Genomic DNA, 15,706 nt, shown 5'->3' on the forward strand with positions numbered 1-15,706 from the left:
CCCAAAAATCAATGAGCTAAATTACTTATTGAACTAGTTAATTTGAACATTGAGTTTTATATGTATATTGATAAAACAAGCGACAAGAACACTGGCTGTACCTGAATTTCACGGTCAGATGTCTCCCTCTGCTGGAAGAAACCTCTAAAAACTAGAGCAGAAATTGGTTTTTAAAATAAGCCCGAAGGCTGTAACGTCCAAAAACATCCACGAGAGGTCCCCAGTGCTCGTAGAGTTTGTAAATGAATGATGTTCTTGCGGAACGCTACCTGCTAAAAGATGCTAAACAGCAATGCAAAACTATAGATTTCATAGAATCACAGAGTGGTTTGGGTTGGAAGGGACCTTAATGCTCATCCAGTCCCCAACCCCCTGCCACGGGCAGGGACCCCTTCCACTGGAGCAGCTTGCTCCAAGCCCCTGTGTCCAACCTGGCCTTGAACACTGCCAGGGATGGGGCATCACAGCAGCTTTTGTGCATGGGCTCTGCTTGGGCTGAGATCATGTCACTCACCTCTCACCCGGCACTAAATTTATCTAGATTCAGGTCTGGAAATGTTGATGGCTGTCAGGGTTCCTAGTACTCACCCAGAATACAGCTATTTGGTCAGACATGAGAAATATGCAAAAACCACGTAACGTGGGAAAAGTGTAGAAAATAAGGATAACATGATGCTTTAAAAACAGCGAGCCTATCCTCAAGAATTTTGCTAACACTTTTCATGTTAGTAGTTCTTCTATAATAGTCTTTATGGCAGACTCAGGAATAACAGCCTTAGGTTCTATTTTCTTGCTAGAATTAAAGAGATGAGCTCTGTGTCTATGGATCCTATTCCTGAGGTGCATAAACCCTTCTACAAAGACTGCCCTAAGCACTCGGCTTAGGTCAGTCTGTTTCTTCTTTACATACAGGAAAGTTTTACTTCAGAGAGGACAAACGTTTACAAAATAAGAGACTGAAGGATGTTAGTTATGCCCACAAAACAAATTAGCCTAACACAGTCCCCTTGGAAGAAAGCAGACGCTAAAGCCATGAAGATTTCTGCCTATTTATATAGACATTTATCACTATGGTACTGGGAACCCTGAAGCTACCTGATGCTCTGGAACAAGAAGCAAGGTGGGGAAGTTTTCCTAGCCCAGGCTGCAACGACTCCTGAAGCTGCAGACACAGAAGCTGAGGCAGAGCACACAGCCAAGGACATCAGGATACCACCTGCAACATGCTATTAGTGCTTCCACTTTCAGTCAAGATGACAATACAGCACCTCTGCATTTTAAACCTGCAGTCTAGTGGTAATGATAAGATTGCAACACCATTCTGAGGCTGCGCCCTCCATTTTTAAAGGTCATGGTGATTAGATGCTCCTGACAACCAGGAAAAGGCAAATGCCACTCTTTTCCAGAGCAGCAGAGGAACCCGGGAAAGGTTGGCCAGCTCCTGAAACCGCTTGTCCCTGAAAGGATTATGGGGCAAACGCTCTTGCTGGCCACTTAGGTGGGCAAGGGACCCGCTGGCTGCGTCCGGACGCGCTCGACGGCGCTACCCGCCTCCCTCCGACCCTGTCTCCTCAGCCCCCGCTCAGAGGAACCAGCCGCAGCAGTCGCCCCCCTCGGGCGGGGCCGGCCAAGGCGCTGCGGCAGAGAACGGGTCTCAGCACTCTCGTGTGCCCGCCTCCCTGCGCCGTGTGCCCGCCCATCACCTCCGGGCGGAGCCGCCCGGCTTCCCCAAGATGGTGCGGGGCTGCCGACAGCAGGGGACGCACCTTCCCAAGATGGCGACGGCTCCTCAGCCTCCTGCGACCTCTCCAAGATGGTGTCCTCCTGCCGACGAGGATGACGACCTTTTAAAGATGGCGGCGGTGGCCCCGCCCCGGCGCGGGGCAGGCTGGGAGCGGGGTTGCGCGGCGGCGGGGCGCGGGCCTGGTGCGGGCGGGCCGAGGGGCGGCTGGTGGGTCCGTGCTGGCGGTGAAGCGGAGCCGGGCGGAGGCCATGCCGGAGCTGGCGGTGGACCGGGTGGTGGTGCACCCGCTGGTGCTCCTCAGCGTCGTCGATCACTTCAACAGGTAGGGCTGGCCGGGCGCGCGGCCCCGCCGCGGCGCTGAGTCACGGGCCGGGCTGGGCCGTGAGGGAAGCGGCGCGGCGGGCCCCGGAGCGAGCAGATGGCGGCGGGGAGGGCCCCCGACCCCGCGCCGTGAGGGGAGCGGAGCACCCGGACCCTGAGGCCGGCAGATCGCGGCGGGGGTGCGCCCCGAGCCGGGAGAAGAGCGGAGCACCCGGGCCGGGGCCGATCGCTCGGTGCCCAGGGCCGCGGTGCCTCGGTGGCGGCGGGACTGCGGCCTGCGAGAGCCGCCGGAGCCCCGCGCCCGCCGCCGCCGCTGTTGTGTTCCGAGGGTGCCGTGAGGGCCGGTCGGTGCCTTCCTCGGGCCTGCCGAAGACACGGGAACAGCGTCCCGACGGTCAGAACGCGAGTATGGGGGAAGCGGGGTTTGAGCCTAAAAGCCGAGGCTCCCGAGCGGAGGATAAGTCATGTCCCTCTAAACACCTCGTGTGTAACTCGTGCGTGGTTTGACTCAATTGCGCTGATTGACAAGCAGTTTTAATGTCAAAACCTAAAAATCTCACAAGGCGAACGAGCCTGCTCTTGCGAAAGCGAGCTGTGGGTGCCACCGAGCAGTGTAAGCGCTTACTCACTTTTTTATAGCGCATTGTCCTGCGGAGAGGCTGCAGCGGTGCTGATTTCAGGTCCTGACGCCCTCGTGAGCTCCGTCGGACCGTGCAGCCCTCTTTCTGCATCGCTGGGTTGCAGGCTTGGATTCTGAGGGCACCAAGGTGCCTTTTTCTGGATGTAAATTAACAATCAGTAATAAAACAGCCATAACGCCACTTCTGCCCTTCCAACGTGCGTGCTGTTCATGGGGCAAAGCAAGGGGTCCACTGTCACCGTCTTCCCTGAAGCAGGCTCTTTGTTGTGGGAACTCACAGTCTTTTCCATTTAGAATAGGAAAAGTTGGAAATCAGAAGCGAGTCGTCGGTGTGCTGCTGGGCTCATGGCAGAAAAAAATACTAGATGTGTCCAACAGTTTTGCAGGTGAGTTTGGGTGTCCTACCCTTCCTCAAACCTACTGAATTATTTAAGAGCTGAATTGCATTTGGGCTTTTTTAAGCCACCCTGCGAGAGCACAGATTGTTCCCTCCATGTACAAATCAGCCTATATCTTTACAAAAATGCTTACTGCTGTCAAAAATTTACCTATTCCAGCCAGTCTTGTGCTGCATCTTCCCTGCGCACTGTGGAATGTTTCGGGAGCAGGTGTAAACCTCTTTTAAAATGCTGATGGATGTTTTGCTGCATCGGGCTTGCTGACCTCTGCCAAGTGATCTGTGTCTCAATATGTCACGCAGATATCAGAGTGCTCAGTGCTGATGTAGCTGTTACTCCTGTAAAGATTTAATGTATATTTTAGCCTTGCACCTTTTTCTCAGATTTCATCCAATTAATTACTAGTTATTTCCTTAAGTATATTGCTAATAGTGTTGAAATAGTTTCTTCTTAAATATTTATATGTGATAGTAAAAGTATTTATTGAATGCATGGCTTTTGTTGACCCATTTGTGTTAGTTAGCTCATTTCCTTCCCAGTGGGACTACTGTGTGACAAAGCAAAATGATCTCAGTTTATATATGTTAAGTTTCACAGTTTACGTGGAGTTTTCTCCCAAGCTTGGACTCTGTAATTTTATTTTTTTTTTTTTTACTTTTTTTTCTCCCAACTTTTGGAGAATCTTTTTTCCATTACAGATGAAAAAGGGTGGGGTTTTTTTTCTATTTTTCATAGCCTTTCAACTACGAAGCTTTTCCTATCATTCAGAATTAAAAGACTAAGGCCAGTCTTTGTTCTCAGAACTGAGCCTGTGTGCCCATATACAGGCTGGTAAAATAACTAGCCATTTACTCAAGAGTAAATAGTCCTTACTTAAATGCCTCACAGTGTTCTAGTAGCCTGTAAAAGTGCTGATGACGTGTTCTACACAGAAAATGAATTTTTCTTTTAAGTAGACTGCTCTTGATAGACAAGCTACAGAGTCTGCTGAGATACTCAGTTTATCATGTCAAATATCTGTGCACACTACTAAGTTACTTTGTATGTAGGAGGATTTCTCTCTGATGCTTGATGTTGTCCACCAAGGATAATGCTCAGAATGCTTTGCTTTTCCTTTTTCAGTTCTGAACTGTTAGTAATGATGAGACAGACGTTGCATGAGAGAACATGACAGGTTAGCTTGGGCAGCAGTGTTGCACAACAGTTGAAACTGATTAAAATCCACTATCCTTTAGCAGTCAAAGATATCCCAACCCTCAGTCTTTCTGTAAGCATCTTCATTCTGGAAGCTGGATTCTTAAATACTGATATTTTGTTTTAATCCCAGTACCTTTTGATGAAGATGACAAGGATGATACTGTGTGGTTCCTAGACCATGACTATCTAGAGAACATGTATGGAATGTTTAAGAAGGTCAATGGTAAGTTGAGGTCTTCTTGCCAGCAGGGATACACTTCCAGTATCTTCAAAGACTATGGGGAATTGAATTTGTAGTAAGGTTGAGAGTTAACTGCTCACATAAGAAGCCACTGCATGCTAATTCCTTGCATGGCTTCACTTGCACTGGTGATTTTCCACTGGCTAATTTGTGCAGATAGATAGGTTTTTGTTCTTAAGACATTAATTTATACCTTGCTAGTTTTCCCAAGACTCCTGACAGCTTTGTATCTTCAGAATATCTCAGATTTCAAAATGCCATTATTTCTGAAGAATTTCAGAGCTTTCTCTCTAAAATCCATTCTGTACAGATGTGCTCTGAAGTTAAAAGTGTCTTTACCATTCAGTTTGAGCAGAATGTTCAGTCATAACTTCAGTTCCTGTGAATTTTCTTAGTCCTGAGACCAGCTGTCATTATCATGATACAATTTGCATTTCTAGAATTCTTGTATCTCTAGGTGTCAGTTTCAAGCTGTTGCATCCTGCTATCTGCAAAATTAGGAGCTCATATTAAATAGTCCAGTTCAGTTACAAACCTAGGAATGACGATATGTATGTAGTTATTAAGCTATGATAGGTACAATTAGTAAACTGTTTGTCACTACCCATGTTGTTGCTTTGATTACTGGAACTTATTTCCACCTACACATATCAGATTTTCACCCTTCGTTTGCTAATTTGATATCTGCATAAATCTTTCTGCTATTGTCTTACCACGCAGTTCTGATTTAGAATCCTTTCTGGTTTTGCTCAGCTAGAGAAAGAATAGTTGGTTGGTACCATACAGGCCCTAAGCTGCACAAGAACGACATCGCCATCAATGAGCTGATGAAAAGATACTGTCCTAACTCTGTAAGTACAGCACTTCTTTGGTGGGGAGAGCACGGTCCTCTCTCTCCCTAAATCTAGGAATCCTTGGCCCTAACTCTGTTATTGGTGATGCAGCATGTTAAAGACCTGGTAGCTGCATTGAAGAACCCAGATCAGAGTCTTTTCAAAGAACTATAGATGTCTTTTCTCAGAGGCTGGAGTTTTCACCTCTGAGCAGCCAGCGTACCATTGCTCTGGAATGAAGAGCTGACGTGGGGATTTTTTTTTCTGGTCTTTGAATGAAACCCAGCTTTCTGAAACATTTGCTTTTTCCATCAGGTGTTGGTGATTATTGATGTGAAGCCAAAGGACCTGGGGCTGCCCACAGAAGCTTACATTTCAGTTGAAGAAGTTCACGATGTGAGTATTCAACACATCTCTCTGGCTTTTCCTAGGAAGTGGGTTTCTTTTAAAAGACGGCCTCTAAGATTGCCTTATTTTCTGAAAGATGTACATACCATGGCACACAGTGCGTTTGACATACAGGGTGTTGCACTCTCTAGTGAGGGCCTGTGACTTGCAGCCAAAATCTGCTGACATTAGAGGTTAAACCTCAGTCATGATACATGCATTCGTAACTAAAGCTTTAGTCCTCCAGTGCACTTGGAAGAAAAGTTACCATTTGACCTGAGGAATTCGACAACTCCAGTGGTCCGTGTGATTTAGATGCTTCTTACCTGTTTCTGATGTGTCCATGGCCATGAATAAAGTCACAGACTGGAGTGCTTTTAAGATGTCACTCTGACACATCAGCCTGTTTGCAGAAGTGCTTGGAGTAATTGTGTGCTTACTCATTTGTGCACCTGGCACTGCTGGGTAGGTCAGTCAGGCATGAGCAACACTCACTCATCACTTGCAGCACCATGCAGACAAACAACATACAGTAATAAGTCTGCTGTAGCTTTTCATTTGCAGGTTTTTGATTTAAATTACATTCTGGATATATATAAGCAAGTTGGATCCTTTTTCCTTTCTGAGGCATTCTCAGGTATTCAGCCTGTGAATCTTTTAAACATCTTTCTTAATATCCAGTGTGTGTAAGTTATACTTTGTATGAGATTGTTCCATACTGCTACTTTATTTTTTTTTCTGGAATTGTGTATGTTTCTAATTGGCTGAGAGCTAATACCAGGATGACAAAAGGTATCCCAAAATGTAACAAGGTTGCATCAGGAAAGTAAGAAATAGTTGTGATATTTAGAGGTACCTTCCATTCTACCCACCAGTTCATAAACCAGCAAAATACATCAGTTGAAAATTACACAAAGCACAGGAAAGAAGAAATTGCTCACAGCTCTGTACTTGCAACAGTTGTTAACTAACCCTCATTAAATCAAGAAAAATCCAACTAGAGCCTTTCCTCTGATTTCTTGTGAAGTCTGTATAACAACTGTGCTGCTTTCATTAATACAGTTCCCCATACTCTGTCTAAAATCAGTGTGTGTTTTTTTAAAGGTATTGTGATTCACTTACACCCTTTTTCCCTGAGCTGTGTACTGCAGTCCCCTGAGGTGTTGTTTTGACATTTGTGCCACTGGCTCTTCCTGATCCTGTAAACAGGCATCAGTTAATCTGACAGGGTGGCATTGCATGAGCTGCCCCACCGGTTACGTGGAATTGCCTGTGCTGGCTGGTTCACGTGTGTCTTCATACCCATGGCGCAGTCTGACCATATCTCCTCTATCCTTGTGCCCCAAAGGACGGCACTCCAACCTCCAAGACGTTTGAGCATGTGACTAGTGAGATTGGAGCAGAGGAGGCAGAGGAAGTTGGTGTTGAGCACTTGCTACGGTAAGCACCTTTAACATTCAGGTATTCTTAGGAGACTTGCACAGGACCATGATCCAATCTGTCTAGCATCTGAGTGCCAGCTTTTCCTTCAGTGTGCTACTTAAACATTACAGCATATTAACTTAGCAGTCTTGCCTGCCTTGTTTGCTCACTGCTAGTGAAAAGTGTGGCTGCCCACTGACAGGATGATAAAAACTACATGTTCGTGCAATCAAACCTGCAGGATATCACATCATTTTTGAGCACTGAACGGGAACATTGCTCATGGCTCTGTAGCTCTCTGGACAAAAAAGAGCAGTCACCAAATACTGTTGTTTTTCTCACCCTCTCAACCAGTGCTACAAATATTATCCCAAAGAGAACATGAACACACACACCACAGAATCAGTGATCTATTGTAGATACACTTTGTAACATACAGCTGCTTGTGCTCCTTCTTTGACTGGGCACATTCATTTCACTAGTGGTTCAAACTGATTTGCTTTTGAAGCTGGAAAGAGCTCCTAATGGGCCCAGCTGCTGATGAGAATGCAGAGTAATACTCTAATGCTGATTCTTTCTGTGGTGGGTGTTTCAGGGATATCAAGGACACCACGGTGGGCACGCTGTCCCAGCGGATCACAAATCAGGTCCACGGCTTGAAGGGGCTGAACTCCAAGCTTCTGGACATCAGGAGCTACCTAGAGAAAGTAGCGATGGGCAAACTCCCCATCAATCACCAGATCATCTACCACCTCCAGGATGTCTTTAACCTGCTACCAGACGTCAACCTGCAAGAGTTTGTCAAGGCCTTTTATCTGAAGACCAATGACCAAATGGTGGTGGTTTACCTGGCTTCTCTCATCCGCTCTGTGGTTGCCCTGCACAACCTCATTAACAACAAGATTGCCAACAGGGATGCAGAGAAGAAAGAAGGACAGGAAAAAGAAGACAGTAAAAAGGAGAGAAAAGATGACAAGGAAAAAGATAAGGAGAAGAGTGATGTCAAGAAAGAGGAGAAAAAGGAGAAAAAGTAAAATGTGTAGGGTTTTTATTTGTAAATTAAAAGTCTTGTAAACTTAATCACTCTGGTGCTGGATTCCTGTCTCTTGGAGGGTCACTGCTCTGCTTTCCTCTGCTTTGGTATCTGCTTTTTGTGCATTATGACATGGCTGGAGAGGTTTTTCTCAACCAGGCAGCCACGGGGAGGCCTCAGCACCCTGCCAGGGAGGGCTGAGAGCCAGGGAGGGCTGAGAGCCAGGGGGAAATGTGTTATGTTTGTGTAGTGCAAGACTCTTCCTCCCCTGCATGGGCCACCAAAGCACTGAGGCCAACGGCTATTTCTACCAGGTGCTTTGTTATGCTTCAGATAAAGTCTGGTCTTGCCCAGTACCAAGTTTTCTCTCCTGTGTGAAAACCAGTTTGTTCACATGAATTCATTTTTGAGCTGAGTGGGAGGGTCCAAGTTCCAGAAGCACCACAGTTACTCGTGAAGGGGCTGGTGCTGTTTTTTAAGCTGTACCTTGTGCTGGGCTAGTATAATTCTGGTTTTTTGCCTTTTTTTTTTTTTTAACCTGGCCAGTGACAAGACTGGGGTTGGCTCTTGTTACCTGTCCCTTGAAAAAGTATTAGATAAAAGCTGCACTCGTGCCTGGTGTGATCCTCTGCCTGAAGACATGGAGGGGAGAGAAGGTGGGATCCTGCCACCACCCTGCCCAGGGCTGGAACAGCACCAAGGGCTCCAGGTGACCACAAGTGCTGCATTAGCACACTGGTGCCAGGAGAGTGGAAAGTGCCAGCAGCAATGGAAGTATTCCTGCTGGGATGGGGCTGGCACTAGCAAGGATCACTCACAAAGTACAGGCTATTAAAAATAACCAAAATACAGCCCCCAGAAAAACCCTCAAATTCACAGAACCGACGAGCCAAGGCAGCTGCTGAAAAGCAAAGTCATGGCAAAATTACAGGATGCAGGTTGTCCCAGTGATAGAAATGGGTTTGTTTAGCTCTGCTTTAGTTCTTACTAGATACCACATGCCTGCAGCTACTGGCCTCATGCACCCAATTCTGTTCCATTGGTGCAGCTCTCAGTTTCACATGGTGGCGCAGGGAGGCAGGCTGCAGCTCTGGCAAAAGACCCTGCAACCATTTTTAGCCGACTGAATTAGAGGTTGGATGAAGCCTGATCCTACTGCGTGCGCAGCGTGAGCATGGCAAAAACACTTCCTACATCACTAAGGAGCTCTGGGTGCCCATCACAGCACAGAGACCCCGGCAGCTGCACCAGGCTGTCCCCCCCATGTAGCGCACTGACAGAAACACGCACCTTGGCAGCTGCTTTATCATTTATTGCACAAGAAATCAGTATGGCTGAGGCAGGATGGTGCAGTACAAAACTATTCAGTTACAAGTCAAAAGCTATTGCGGTGTCTTGTATCCACAGACTTCTTTTATGTACAGCTATCTACACCAACACTCACGTGGGTCTGTATCCCCTCATGCATAGAAGGGACAGGGGGAAGCAGAGGTGGCAACAAGGCAAGGGACAGAGGCCTGATCCTGCCCTCACGCACAGCTTCAGGAACTCATGCCACCAGCCAGCCGGTGACAGAGGAAACACAGGGAGTGGGCTGAACCCATAACCAAGTAAAGGAAAGATGTGCCCCAACATGACCAGAGACCCCAAGTGTTCTGTGGAGCACCAGCTCCAAGCAATAAACCACTTAACTCAGGACACATGCAATTGCAACGTGGCCACACGCTTGCAAATCAAGCACATAAGAGACGTTGCTGGGCCCTGGCTTTGGGTGGTTTGGGTCTGGCACGGCAAGGGGCCGTCCTGGCCCTTGCACAGTGCAACATCAACTGTGGTTCCCCATTACCTTTGCTCAGTGAAGGATAAGACCCAAAAGTGACCCAAGAGTCAGTTCAAGAACCATCTTCCCTCCTCACCTGCATCTGCTACAGGGCCATGAAAAGGCAGAAAGCACTTGGGACAAAAACAGCCTGTGCCAAAACCAGATCACATTTAACTGTGTCTGTAAGGGGGGATCAGAGAACCTCTGTGCACCTTGTGTTGCCTGCCAAGCACTTCTCCCCCATCCCCTCTGTGCCAATCCCCATCCCTCGTGAGCTGAGCAGAACCAGAGAGGGGCAAGAGGTGTAAACACCTCGTCACCCCTTAAATTTCTTTGGGGAGGAAAACATGGACCAGTTTCCCCCAGGACTGCTTTAATACAGACTGCAGCCAAGAACAAGAGCAACAGCATATGCACATCCTGTGCACCATCCTGCGGAGAGGGCTTAGCGCCAAGCTCTGCGGGGAGCATCTCACACCCAGCAGCACTCCATGGCCCTCCCCAGTCTGAGAAAGTACCAAACGCTCCATCATTCCTGTCCAAACCCTTCCGTCTCCTCGATTGCGTAAAGCAGCTTCTCCTTCAGTTGTTCGTAGCTTTTGTAGGGAGGGAGATCCAGACGGTTAAAGCTGGAGAGACAGCAGAGGCTGTGAGCAGCGCTGCAATCCCCATCCTCCTACCCACAGCAGGATCCTTTCCCACCTCAGCCACACGCAGCAGCCAGGAATGGCAGCTACATCCCATGGGAATGCAGACGGACAGGACAAAGGGTGCCCGGGGCCCCATGCAGCATCAGAAACACTGCTTGTGGTTGTCCCCACATTCTCCTAACAGGGCTGAGGAGAAATGACTTACCACGTATGGCTCCGAGGCAGCCAAGTCTCTTTGCCAACTTTATCGATGCAGAATTTCTGGGGCCCATTGCTGCCTGTTAATTACGAGCACAGCAATTATCATTACATGACCAGAAGCTGAAAAAGAAAACCCTCCAATGCACTAGTAGCTGAGTGAGCACCATCACACCCCTTTATGATCCTAGAAAGACATCAGGGATAAATACATAGCAGGACTCATTGCTTGTTCTGACCCCTCTGCAGAGAGGATGTGTAAGAAACAAGAAGGAAGAAAGCTGAAATGCATATTGATGGCACAGAGAGGGAACAGCACGGCTTCCAAGCAGGACAGTTAAACAACAAGTGCTAAAACATATTTCCCCATGGACCCGCAGGTCTGATCGGGTCCATCTGAGAGTTTTAAGGGACCTTGCTCAGGAAGTCTGAGTCACTGAGATCACTTTTGAACTGACTGTGAATGCCGGAGAAGTTCCAGGGGACTGGAAAAACCTTATTTGCCAGCAAGAATATACGAGTGGGTTAAGTTAGCTCAACGCTAATTCCAGGAAAGTAAGGGAAAGGCTGGTACAGGCCCCAAAAAGCAGCAAATTAAAGTATGAGAGCAGAATAATGCCACACTGTGGTTTTCTGGAAAGGGGTTTTCATCACACAGAAATCAAAAACTAAATCAAAACCCAAATCTCATTCAAAATGGAATTATAAACTGGACCAACGAAGTTAACTGTGGCAGCACGGTTCATGGCTAAGGAATGTGTCTGGTAACAGCACTCCACCAGATGAAATCACCACACTCAGATGTCGCAGCCACTTCACTGCTTGTGGCTGCCTCGCACTCCATGATGGACACACGGACACCCGAGTTTCACCACCAGCCCCTGCACCCAGCCATAGCCCCCACTCAGCTCCCTAGAAGCCCCAGGTGCACGCACCAATGAGTTCTGCAAACCCCCCGACAGGCAGGCGGCACGTCCCCGTCACAAACTGCAACAGCCGGATCCTCTTCTCGTTGTCCATCTCTTTAACCACCTACAACAAGCACACAGCAGAAGAATGGGATCCCCGTCACCCCAGTGCCTGCAGCTCAGCCGGGCATGGGGCACCATCCTGCACCACGTCTCCTACCGTGAATACCCCATGCCCTGCAGTCCAGCCGAGGGTAGTCCAGCCCTCACCTCCGTCTTACAATCACAGAATCATAGAATAGTTAGGGTTGGAAAGGATGTCAAGATCATCCAGTTCCAACCCCCCTGCCATGGGCAGGGACACCTCACACTAAACCATCCCACCCAAGGCTTCATCCAACCTGGCCTTGAACACCGCCAGGGATGGAGCACTCACAACCTCCCTGGGCAACCCATTCCAGTGCCTCACCACCCTAACAGGAAAGAATTTCCGCCTTAGATCCAATCGAAACTTCCCCTGCTCCAGTTTGAACCCATTACCCCTTGTCCTGTCACTACAGTCCCTGACAAAGAAACCCTTCCCAGCATCCCTATAGGCCCCCTTCAGGTACTGGAAGGCTGCTATGAGGTCTCTACGCAGCCTTCTTGCATCCTCAAGGAGGAGTGTATCCCAAAGGGCATGCAAGGAGCAGCTCTGCCCAGCTTTGTACTCCTTCAGAGCCATTTCCAACCCACTTCTTTCCTGGCCAGCACAGAGCAGCACCACCCAAACCAGCACAGCTCTATTACATGTCATCCCCTTCTGTCACCCTGCCCAAGAACAGCAGCTATTGCTAGAAGCACGCTGACCACTAAGTGCTGCCTGCTGTCCTCAGCAGCAGCACCGGGGCCTTTGCCAGCTACAGCCAAATGCTTCTTACTGAACACGTGCTCGCGGTTGTATTTTGTTCTTCCTGACAGCCTGCGAGGCTGCCCGCCCCAACCCAGCCCTGCCTGCCTGGGCCATGTGCAAAGGATGATCCCAGGGCTCTGGAGCAGGCCACAGATGCTGCTGGCACTGGGACTCACCTGCCAGAACCACTGGATCTGTTTGCTGTTCTTGGTGTAGTGCCGGTAGATGGTATTCTTCTGCCAGTCATTCATGTCAATCTCCTGCATGCCACACAGCATCAGCTGGGGACAGGGGACAGTGGACAGTCAGCAGGGGATAGAACCAGGGCTTTCCACCCACCCTTCAGAGCACCGACTCTTCTACTGCCAGGCTTCCTAAGGCACAGGCTCCAGCACTGGGCAACAGTCTGCAGGAATTCCTTGCCCCTAACAAGACGTTTTCTTGCTAACAGACCCAACAAGCCACCCCACAGACGCAACCACCTCCCGCAGCTGGCAGAGGCTGTGAATGGAGCCCATCACCACATGCCATTCCCAGGCAGCCTGCAGCTGGGAAGCACCAGAACCTCCATGTCCCCATCCCAGCAAAAGGCACTGATTCACCTCCAGCTCCTTCTCGTCGAAGTACCGCAGCCACTCCAGTGGCACCACCTCATTGAAGCCATCCAGGAAAGCCTTGGTCTGCTCCTCCACGCCCCGAGTGAACCTCCAGTCCGTGAGCAGCCTGGGGAGGCAGACAGGGGTCGGCAAGCAGCCAGCACTGCTGACCTGGCACAGGAACCATCACCATTCCTCCCACCAGCAGGGAGGGCCCTGGACCCACAGGGGTGCGTGGGGAGTGGGAGAAGGGCTCCTGCGGATCACCAGGGTTCCCCACTAGTGGGCTTCTCTCTCTGCCTGTGACAAGCAGCAGCCCTGAGCACAGACTAGCAGCCTTCAGGAGACTGAGGGGTGCAAACCACGTCCCTTGGCTGGAGCCTAGCATCAGCAGGAGGACGTGGCCCTGGCAGCCCCCAGCCAGCCCAGCAGCAGCCAGGCAGGGTGAGCAGCCACGGGACAGGGAGAGAAGTCTCACCCTCTCTCCCCTCTCCTCTTTCCTGAAAGTACTGGCAACTGCCCAGCCAGCAGCAAGCCAGACCGCAGCGGAGCTCGGCCGGCTGCGCCAGACCGTACTTGTCACAGGCCACGTAGCCCAGGGAGGCAGCCACGTCCTGAGCCCCATGTTCCCACCCCACAACTGTGCTGCTGCCAGCAAGAGTAGGGCCTGTCACGGGCCCCGGCATGGCCACTCACATAATGTACTCCTCCTTGTTCTCCTCAGTCACCCGGATGCTCTCGCCACCCTCCTTCAGCTCATGGGTGGTCACCTTGCCCAGGATCTCCATGTCCTGGATGAAGTACAGCTCCAGGCCACACTCTTCCAGGCTGTTCTCCCTGTAGGAGAATACCAGGTTGTGATTTCTGATGGAGGCACTGGGCAGCAGCGAGAGGCCATGGGGAGGAGCACTGCCTCCCCACAGCCCAACACAGCAGGGCCAGGAGCAAGCGCGAGGCACTCACTTTGTCCAGACAATGGAGTTGTAGAACTCAGGGTCGATGGATTCCAGGTCCTTCAGCGTGGGGCGCTTGTTCAGCATCCGCTTGTAGAAGGGCAGCGTGAAGCCGGTATCGATGAACTTCCCATGATACAGCGCCTGCGATGGCAAAGCGACAGCAGGTCATGAGGAATGCCAGGACAGGCCCGTGGGGCGAGATGACGCTCCACCACTGGGGCAGCCGCAGAGCAAAAGAGAATCGCTCCCGGGGTCCCAGAGCTGCAGCACTCACTCCTGGCTGGCAAACACCATGGGGAGGCGCAGGCTCCCCCCAGGGCTGCAGCACGGCCTGGTGCTCGCAGCCCCTCTCCCCTCCCCACCCTGAATTCCACCGTGTCTCCTTCTCCCCTCACAGCTCTATTAAGAGCACTTGTTTAAACAGAGCTGTGCTGTGGCTTCCCTGAATCCCTGGCTTCCAGGAGCCCCAAGGCAAAGGCAGCCAAAAATAATGCAGACGCTTGTCTAGAACAGCCCAGCAGTGAGTAATAGTCTGGGGTTTTATTGGTATCCTGCAAGGCACAGGGCAGGGCAGAGCAGGGTCCAGAGCGGCTCACAGCCACCTCCAGTGCACACCTCTCAGGGCTGTGAGTGAGGGGACCCCTGCCCACACTCAGGAAGCCTCTGACAGCCCCCCTGCCAGCCGAGGGCAGGGCAGCCCACAGCACCTTGGCCTTGGGGAACGCAACACGAACAGGATGAGTCGCTCCGGGGCCTGGAGAGCTGGAAAATCTCACACTGCTGGGGCTAAAAATAGTGCCTGGATCCGCAGACCCGACAGCACCTGGGGTGGCAGCCAGAGACCTGGAGCCATCCCGGCACCGCCCCGGGAAACCAGGTCCCCTCCGGCCACTCCTTGGGTTTAAAACACACCACATGCAGCCTCCCCACTGCACCCCCTCCACGGACCATCTCCCACAGACCCACACCTGAGCGAGAAGGGGCTTAAAGAGGGCAACGACACCAAGCTGAGCACAGCCATGGGAGGCAGAGCTGCCCCACTGACCACCCCCACCCCCTGCAAGGCCCCAGCATCGTGGGGGCACACGAATGAAGCATCTTGTACCCCATTCCCTCCCCAGCCCCTGGGCTCCTACCATGGCGATGAAGCGGCCAATGAAGCGGAAGTAGGTGAGGTGGTCGGGGTTGATGGAGGAGGCAGGGTTGATCTGCAGGCAGTAGTTGTTCTTGCCAGCGTACTCGAAGAGGCAGTACATGGGGTTGAGCACCTCATGGGACAGGAGGAAGAACCACTCCCTGGGGCAAGAGGAAGAGGGAACACAGTGAGGAGCAGCTCGAGGAGCCAGGGGCTGTGCCCCAGTGGCTCCACAGCACAGCCTGCACAAACCAGGTCCCTATCTCCACGGGGTGCCGCTGCAAGTACCGGACACTAGCGTGCCTTGGTGAGGGTCTCCTCCACCCCAGGGGT

General features: G+C 50.6%; 2 protein-coding genes across 4 annotated transcripts in view; one reads left to right on the top strand and one right to left on the bottom strand.

Annotated features, from left to right (window-relative positions):
• The first annotated feature begins 1,898 nt into the window (after positions 1-1,898).
• PSMD7 (proteasome 26S subunit, non-ATPase 7) lies at positions 1,899-8,263 on the top strand. The gene is made up of 7 exons (XM_065662813.1): positions 1,899-2,066; positions 3,000-3,091; positions 4,431-4,523; positions 5,295-5,392; positions 5,690-5,770; positions 7,110-7,201; positions 7,779-8,263. The coding sequence occupies exons 1-7, from the start codon at positions 1,993-1,995 to the stop codon at positions 8,215-8,217; spliced, it is 969 nt and encodes a 322-aa protein (XP_065518885.1). The 5' UTR covers positions 1,899-1,992; the 3' UTR covers positions 8,218-8,263.
• A 1,244-nt stretch (positions 8,264-9,507) lies between these two features.
• The window catches only part of WWP2 (WW domain containing E3 ubiquitin protein ligase 2), a 42,302-nt gene continuing 36,103 nt past the window's right edge, over positions 9,508-15,706 (bottom strand). For all 3 annotated transcript variants that reach the window (XM_065661244.1, XM_065661245.1, XM_065661246.1), the window contains 8 exons: positions 15,375-15,534; positions 14,246-14,379; positions 13,979-14,119; positions 13,289-13,409; positions 12,863-12,967; positions 11,822-11,918; positions 10,894-10,966; positions 9,508-10,667 (listed from right to left, as the gene is read on the bottom strand). In XM_065661244.1, the coding sequence (XP_065517316.1) occupies positions 10,568-10,667; positions 10,894-10,966; positions 11,822-11,918; positions 12,863-12,967; positions 13,289-13,409; positions 13,979-14,119; positions 14,246-14,379; positions 15,375-15,534 (931 nt within the window). In that variant the 3' untranslated portion in view covers positions 9,508-10,567. The remainder of the gene's footprint in view (positions 10,668-10,893; positions 10,967-11,821; positions 11,919-12,862; positions 12,968-13,288; positions 13,410-13,978; positions 14,120-14,245; positions 14,380-15,374; positions 15,535-15,706) is intronic.

Source organism: Lathamus discolor, chromosome Z (genome assembly GCF_037157495.1).
Source record: "Lathamus discolor isolate bLatDis1 chromosome Z, bLatDis1.hap1, whole genome shotgun sequence".
Lineage (NCBI taxonomy): Eukaryota > Metazoa > Chordata > Aves > Psittaciformes > Psittacidae > Lathamus > Lathamus discolor.